This window comes from Mus caroli, unplaced genomic scaffold (genome assembly GCF_978045245.1).
Source record: "Mus caroli unplaced genomic scaffold, Mus_caroli_1 scaffold_10, whole genome shotgun sequence".
Taxonomy (NCBI): Eukaryota; Metazoa; Chordata; class Mammalia; order Rodentia; family Muridae; genus Mus; species Mus caroli.
The window spans coordinates 24,830,470-24,838,635 of NW_028227265.1; the positions used below are offsets into that span (position 1 = coordinate 24,830,470).

At 46.0% G+C, this 8,166-nt stretch overlaps 1 protein-coding gene across 1 annotated transcript; it reads right to left on the minus strand.

Moving 5' to 3' along the window:
- On the minus strand, window positions 1–7,716 carry LOC110299649 (pyrethroid hydrolase Ces2a). The gene is made up of 12 exons (XM_021169387.2): window positions 7,572–7,716; window positions 6,818–7,022; window positions 5,529–5,667; window positions 4,243–4,376; window positions 3,904–4,162; window positions 2,711–2,809; window positions 2,292–2,432; window positions 2,091–2,171; window positions 1,701–1,845; window positions 1,175–1,312; window positions 650–722; window positions 1–240 (listed from the first exon to the last, which is right to left on the minus strand). Exons 1-12 carry the CDS (start codon window positions 7,645–7,647, stop codon window positions 54–56), a joined length of 1,677 nt encoding a protein of 558 aa, XP_021025046.1. The 5' UTR covers window positions 7,648–7,716; the 3' UTR covers window positions 1–53.
- Between the last annotated feature and the right edge of the window lie 450 nt (window positions 7,717–8,166).

The following is an 8,166-nucleotide window of genomic DNA, read 5'->3' on the forward strand; positions in this document are numbered from 1 at the left end:
TCAGAATTACCCCATCTGCTTTTAATCTCACACACCATTCCTGACACAGGACACTACAGCTCTTCATGCTTGTCCTGAGAACCCTTGAGCTCCTGGATCTTCTGGGGCAGAGTCTTGGTCCAGAACTGCAGCCTTCTGGCCTTCAGGGCTCGACCCACAGCAGGCTGGGTGTCCAGCTGCAGGTACTGCGCATCATGGTCCATCACAGGCCAGGAGGGTAGACCCTCGCTGTTGGGGTTCCTGTGGATATGACAGCCAGCAGGGAAGAGTGAAGGTCTCTCTGACCCAAAGCTTGATCCCCTTATTTGGTTAGGGCAGTAGATGTGCAGACCAAGGGCCTGAGGGAACAGATGGCCTGGTGTACTGATATAAATACAAGTGTCACCACCAGTGTCTACTCCATGTGAAGCAAGGGCAGCTGGCTGGTTTTGTGTCCCTCTCTCTCACAAGCACAATCTAAAGAGCAGTATCACAATAATGTGACTCACCCACCCGGTTTCCGTGGGATGAACTGTAAGTAAAAGCTAGAAGGCATCTTCCTGAATGTGCCCTGGGTTGAAGACTGTCATGTAATTAAAGACACATGCATACTAATGGGGAACACCTTAGACCCGACCATAAATATGTTGAGAATGAGGTGAATTCTCACCCATTTCTTGCAAAATTGGCCCAGTACTTCATCATCATCCTCTTCAGCATCTCCTCCTCCTCAGTGAAGTCCACTGCAGACATAAGGATAACAAGAGTCCAAATCTTAGCCTCCTCATTCAGGTGCCATCTCATACTCTCCTACAGAAACCACAGCCAGATGGCGAACCCTAAGCCTGGTTTATGCCGTCTTTCTTCCACATTCAGAATCCAGGATCCATCCAAAGCACTACTTGAAGTTTCTCAGGTTCATTTCTACACCAGCGAGCTCTCATTCCTTCTAGCACAAGCTAGACTAGGAAAGGTTCATATTCTAACCCTAGTATATTTGGGGGAAAAAGCTTTGGTTTTGTTTTTTTGTTTTGTTTTGTTTTTTGTTTGTTTGTTTTTTTAAACTCAGCTATGGTGAACACTTTATCCAGTCGTCTCCCAGACTCTCAGTTTCCCAAACTGAAAATAGAGCTCAATAACCCCTCAGGAACTCATCTGATGTTCCATTCGGCTCAAGGAAACAAGGAAGACTTACAATTCATGTCCCACAAATAGGAGCCAAAGACAAAGGCAACGTCATCACCATGGTCTGCCTTCACATGTGATGGCCTGACATGCTTGACGAAGCTGGACAGATGCTGGAACTCATAGAAGTAGACAGGAGCCTGGGAACCTGGGGGTGACGACACAGGTTAACATCGTGATTTCTCATATGAAGATTGTCTGCCTAACAAGAAACCTTGCCCTAAAGTTATCTGGAATCACAGTTGAGTGGTGAGCTCCAGACTGGGGAATTGGATCTGGTAAACCTTTGTTAAACAGAGACCCTGGCATTCCCAGCTGAGGAGCTGACAAGACCCTGAGTGTAACTCACATGTTTCCTCCTCTAGACCTGGATAGAATGCCAGCCTTTACATTAGACATAAATATTTAATGAGGGAAAGCTGCCTGCTATCAGAGACCTGACTAAGACATGGGTCTGGCCTGGACACTCCAGAGCTCACCTGGGTCCCACAGCTCTGAGCACCCCCTGCCCTTGCTCTTATCGCAGATGTACTCACGCTGGAAATGTGCCACTTGGAGTACAGGGATCACAAACATGAAGTCCCCCAGCATCTCTCTGAACTGTGCTTGCAGGGTCTCTGGGTCCTCAGTGTCCCCCATATACTCCTCCATTAGCAGGTGACTACATTCTGGAGGCAACATCTACACCAATAGGAATCAGGAAGAATGATGAGAGGCAGGAAACAACCTCTAAGTAAGGAATGCGGCCAGGGATGAAAGAGGGTCTAGGGGAAAGGTAGAAGCTTTGCAGTGATCCCATTCAGGAACACACACACACACACACACACACACACACACACACACACACACTTTATTTCTGGGCATGTTATCTGGGAAAAAAATATGGGGACCCTCTCTGTCTGGACAGGAGGCAAGGTGTCTCTCACCATCCGTGCTGCTCTGCTCTTCAGAACAGCTGGCAGGGTCTCTCTGGTTATGTTCTTTATGATATGGTCAAGGCCCATGAACTGGGAGGCAGAAGATAAGTCTTAAATTTTGGATGGTTTGGAACTACATCAAAGTATCTCTGAGTTCCCACCACCCACCATTTGAGTTTACATTCTCAGGGGCTTAGAACTAGGTCTCACCATGGGGACTCCCCAGCCACATTCATCTGTGTTGACACCAATGATGCTGGGGACAGGGTGAAAATCCTTAGAGGCCAGCAGCTCCTGAGGATGCTTGGGTAGGAACTCCCCATCCACCACAGCAGGGATCATCTTGAAGACCTATACAGCATTGACAGTCAGTGCTGAAGAACAATCCTATAAATATTCTAATGCCCATGAATATTCAAAGAAATTCCCTATATCCTATCTCATCCAAGGGGTCTATGCACACTCTAGAAGAAACTTGAAATCACAACTAGCTTGTCTTGTTATTTCTGCACACTGTACTGAAAGGACACCAAACCGTGGAGATTATTTAGCACATTTGAGTAGTATGTGATTGATGGAAATCCCACACCCCGTTCATCAGGTCCTCCAAGACACACAATCCTCCCAACCTGGTTAATAGCCAGGATCTCTTGTTTACTCTTTGCTCTCAGGCAGTGGATCAGGGCTTCTGAGTCTGTGGCTTCACAACCAGATAGGTTGGCTACTGTCTGTAAATGGAACAGACAATGGTTAGCTCATCCCTCCCAGCAGGGAGCAGTTTCCTTGACTCTAGTAGATGGCATTACCACTTAATACCACATCCTAGTGTTCGTTGTGTATGAAAGGAGTGAGTAGAATTGTTCATATTTTTTGTCACTCAGAGGTAACAGCTAGAAAAGGACCTTCTAACTGTATATTCTTTTGTTCTTGCTTTGGGGTGTGTGTGTGTGTGTGTGTGTGTGTGTGTGTGTGCTACTCACAGGGGACAATAGGTATGAAAGCACATTTTGTCTATAAACATCAGGGAACAATCTCAGGTGTTATTTATCATGATATCCCTTGTTCATATTTGTCTACACAGCTTAGCTGGCCTATGACCTTCCAGGGAGCCTTCTATCTTTGTTTTCTTTACTTCCGCAGGAACACTGCATTTTCTGATACATATTGCCACACCAACTTTGTATGGGTTCAGAGGATTTGAACTTGGGACCTCATGCTTACACAGCAGATATTTTTACTAGCTGAACTTTTTCCTCAATCATGTGTTCTTGATAGATTTCCTTTTCATCAGCTCAACACATGCCAGGATGATCTGGAAAGAGGAACTTCAGCTGAGAATATTGACTCTATCAGATTGGCCCTTAGGCAAGTCTGGGCATTTTCCTGAGATATGACTGATGGAGAAGAGCCCACCTCACTGTGGGCAGTGTCACTTGTGGGCAAATGTTCTGGGTTGTAGGAGAAATCGAACTGAGGAAACCATAGGCAATAGGCCATTAAGCATGCTGCTCCTTGGTCTCTGATTCAGTTCTGGCCTCCAGATACATGCCTAAGTGCATACTTCCCAACAAGACAGATTATAAACTGTGAGCTGAAACAAACCTGTTTCTTCCCAAGGAGCTTGTGGCAATGATCTTTATCACAACAATAATAAACCAACTGGGAAACCATGGGATTTTGCTAATGACAGAAGCCACTGGATAGAGGTTTGCTGTCATAGAACATGCTCAGTATACATAAAATTCACTTAACTGAATACCAGAGCCCCAGAGTCAAAGACTGAGGTAGCAAAGTAGGGGCTGTTGTTCTTGAGGGCACTTACCTTGTAGACCACCTCAGAAGTGTCAGAGATGAGCCCAGGCAGTAGGGCCACTCCACTCTGCATAATGGCTCCATGAAAGAGTCCTTTGGACATAGGGGACAGAATATGGGAAGACACACTTGTGCCTCCTGCTGAAACTCCAAATATAGTGACCCTGTCACGGTTGCCTCCAAAGTAAGCGATATTGTTCTGCACCCAGCGTAGGGCAGCCACTTGGTCCAGGTATCCCCAGTTGCCTCTGGCATGCTGGTCTCCAGTGCTGTGAAGCAGCAGAAAGAAGAATGCATGGCTGCCCATGTTCTACTAAGTCCCTTTTACCCAGCCCAGTCCCAGGCTTACCTGAAGAAGCCAAGGATCCCCAAACGATACTGGATTGCGACAATTACTATTTCCTCAGTGGCTGCCAGTTCAGATACATCATTCATGGAAGCTGATCCTATAATCAGTCCACCACCGTGGATCCATACCATCACCTGGAGACAGCAACTCAAATGCCAGAAGGCCCACACACAGCCCAAGCTCATCTAGTTGCCCACTCAGTTATCAACTGCTTTGCTCTGTGCAGGTTGACCTACAAGCAGATCTCCTCGGGATCTCAGGGAGTGAGCCACAGATGGGGTGCTTTAGGCCTGGGAGCATATTTGCATCCCCACTTGCCCCAAAGGAAATCTCAGCATGGATTAATGAGTCTATGTCTAAATTAAAGTCATCATTACTCTCAGACCCATATAAGTAAAACAAACCAAAAAAAGAAGAAGAAAGAAAGAAAGAAAGAAAGAAAGAAAGAAAGAAAGAAAGAAAGAAAGAAAGAAAGAAAGAAGAGAGGGAGGGAGGGAGGGAGGGAGGGAGGGAGGAAGGAAAGAAAGAAAGAAAGAAAGAAAGAAAGAAAGAAAGAAAGAAAGAAAGAAAGAAAGAAAGAAAGAAAGAAAGGAGGAAGAGAGGGAGGGGGAGGGAGGGAGGAAGGAAGGAAAGAAAGAAAGAAAGAAAGAAAGAAAGAAAGAAAGAAAGAAAGAAAGAAAGAAAGAAAGAAAGAAGGAAGAGAGGGAGGGAGGGAGGGAGGGAGGAAGGAAGGAAGGAAGGAAGGAAAGAAAGAAAGAAAGAAAGAAAGAAAGAAAGAAAGAAAGAAAGAAAGAAAGAAAGAAAGAAAGAAAGAAAGAAAGAAAGAAAGAAAAAAGAAAGAAAGAAAAAAGGAGGAGGAGGGAGGGAGGGAGGAAGGAAGGAAGGAAGGAAGGAAGGAAGGAAGGAAGGAAGGAAGGAAGGAAGGAAGGAAGGAAGGTCCTCCTGCGGGGCTTTTCTGATTGCTAATCAAAATGGCCATCAGTTCCCATTGGCAGAACACATAACTTGCACCTAGAAATTTGGGTGATGTCAATACTCAGCCCTTGTGCACCATTCTTAGTGGGTCTTCCAAGTGATAAAAGAATTCCTGGTTTAATCACACACACACACACACACACACACACGTTTAGGCAGCTCACCATCAGCTGACATGACCTTCTTGAACTCAATAAGGTAAAACTACTAATCAGGGTCTAAACTACAGTGGAGCTCAGAATTCTTTTGTTCCTTTCCATCTTCCAGAGAAATAAATGACCTGTTCCCAATGGCGCTAGCCTGACACTCACAGGCAGGTTAGAGCCCTCCTGGGCATGGGCTGGTGTGTAGATGTTGAGATACAGACAGTCCTCAGACATAGGGATGGGAGCCATGGTCAGATTTATTCCCTTCACACCCTCAAAATTCATTAGATCACTCTGCAGACACCTAGTGAAAACAGAAGGCAGGAAATCCAAGGTAGTCAAATCTATGTCTTAGTATGAACTTTCAGTCACCTACAGCATCTGCTTTCCATGATGGCCTGTTAACATTATGATTCTTCTCTAAAGTCCCTACCACAATAAAGGCCACCAGCCATATGGAAATGGAGTCAGATTTTTTTCAGGGAGGACTCTCCATATATAGTAATATTCTAGTATATGGAGACTTCCAACAGCTTCAGTGAAAATAATTTGTGTTCCCACATTCAATCCTGTTTGTAAAATTAAAATCCTGATATGGTGGTTAGTTTTGACTGTTGACTTGGCACACTGTATAATCACCTGGGAAAAGAATCTTACTGAGGGATTGTCTAGATCCTGGTGGCTGGTCAGCATGCAAGTAACAAGTTATCTCAATCATGTTCTTTGCAATATGAATACCTGCCCATGGTAGGAGGCACCATTCCCTAGGAAGGGGCTTCTGGATTGTATAAGAATCGAGAGAGTAAGTGAAGATTAGTAGGCATGCATGTGTCCTTTGAACTCTGTTCCTGATTATGGATGTAATACAATCAGCTCTCTTAAACATCTGCCTCTGTGGTTTCCCACCTATGATTGATTATAAGCTGGGATTGTGACCCATAATAAAATCTTTCTTCACTAAGTTGCTTATGTAAGGATACTTTATCACAGCAATAGAAAGAGAACTAAGATACTTGGGTATTGGGGTACTGTGCTCACATAGCAGCTATAGGAATTAGTGGGCAATACCACTTCCTAGGGTAGTGAGACATTCTTCAGTTCACTCTCAAGTACCAATAAGGTACCTCCTTGTTCCACATAGTCTCCAGTTAGAAGCATGTGTGCTTGTTCCTTAATCAATGGCACAAGGACAGTGAATGGTCACAGGAACTGTGAAGAATGGGCTCAGTCTATGTTCCTTACTGCAGTTCCTACAACTAAGTCCCTACAGGTGATGAGCTCTGACCCAGCAGCCTGGCACAGCTGTTCTACTCTAATTCTTAGCACATTCATCAGGAACGTGCATGGGAGATGCCCCTCATCATAGGCAGAAAACTGCTATAGAGCTGAGGTGGAGGAAGCACTGCAGTGTGGCCCAGAGTACAGACCTGAAGTCCCCTGGGTCCAGAACTTACATGGCCGGCTGTGAGGTCCCATCTCTCACACCACTCCATGGCTCAGGGTCCTCAGGAGGTGCAAAGCGCAGTGGTCCTACAGGAGGCTTGGCAAAGGGGATTCCCAGGAAGGCAAGGACACCAGATTTAGTGTCCTTCACGTAGACAAAGCTGCCTCTCACCTGGCCCATGTGGGTGTTCCTGATGGGGCTGGCTGAGTTCTGGCCTGTAAGTGGAGAGATGCCATCAGCTATCACCACACTTGGGACTTTCTACCTCATCATCACCATGGTACATGGTACACCATGGTAACCTGGGTCATCTCAGTTCAGCAGTAGGATGAGGAGATGAGAGCTTCTGGATTCCCTAGGGCCAGACACCTTGTCCACTGACCCTCTTCCAATCTGTCAGGACTCTTCCCTAGTCAACAAAGTGACAGGCTCAGAGCCACTTGGCATTAGGAAGGAATTATTATTATTGATGTTGTAGGATTTCTAGCCACAACCACATGCAGAGGAGGGACATGTCCTGCTTGTTGTTCTGTTCCTGTTGTCTCCTCAGTATGTGCTAACCTCAGACATCTCTGACCCCATCACCACCACCGTGTACCCTGGTGGGACATTAGAAAGCACACATTCCCCACATAGTCACCTGCCATTCTCCACCAGCTCCTTTTCCCTTCCTGGTGCCTTCCATCCCACAAGCTCAGCCTCTGACTTTGCAGAACTGGGACAGCTCTGACCCAAGTCCCCTGGGCTCATTTAGATAGTCTTACCATGCACATGCTGGAGGAGAAGCAGGAGCCCACTGGCTACAACACACAGCCAACCAGGAAGTCTAGCCAATGGCATGGTTGAATCTCAGGCCTAAACCTGTGCTGCTGCACATGAGTCTTACAGCAGGAAACAAAAACAGATTGGCCTGGTCCAAGCAAGAATTTGTACTTTTAGGGGTGTAGGTGTGGACATTTGATTGGATGGGGCAAAGTTCTTATTGCAGAAAAACTGATAAGGCAGAAGCCACAGGGAGACAAGAGCCAACAAGCAGGCAAAGCCACCTCTGCAGTTTCTCTTCCTTCCCTGGTCTCTTGGACAGACACAGCAGGGCATCTGAAGTCCTTCTGCAATGCCAGGATCCCTGACCTCCAATATGGAATCATGATTCCTGACTCTCTTCCTCACCATCCCAATGTAGGTGTTGGTATGAAGGTCAGGGAGCAGAAAGCTGCAACAGGAGAAGTCACAGGGCTCCTGTCAATAGGTACACAGTCAGGATACTTCCTGTTGTGGAAGATTGACATTACAAGAATCATCATTTTAGTAATTTCCTGGGATTGGCCTTCAAGTTACTGCATGAATCCTGCAAAAGCT

Excerpts from the sequence above, each read along its gene's own strand:
- LOC110299649 (XM_021169387.2), bottom strand. The coding sequence starts at position 7,647 with ATGCCATTGGCTAGACTTCCTGGTTGGCTGTGTGTTGTAGCCAGTGGG. Across the intron at positions 2,810-3,903 it reads CTTCTGAGGTGGTCTACAAG|ACAGTAGCCAACCTATCTGG; the intron begins GTAAGTGCCCTC and ends TTCCATTTACAG. Across the intron at positions 2,172-2,291 it reads GTGGCTGGGGAGTCCCCATG|TTCATGGGCCTTGACCATAT; the intron begins GTGAGACCTAGT and ends TCTGCCTCCCAG.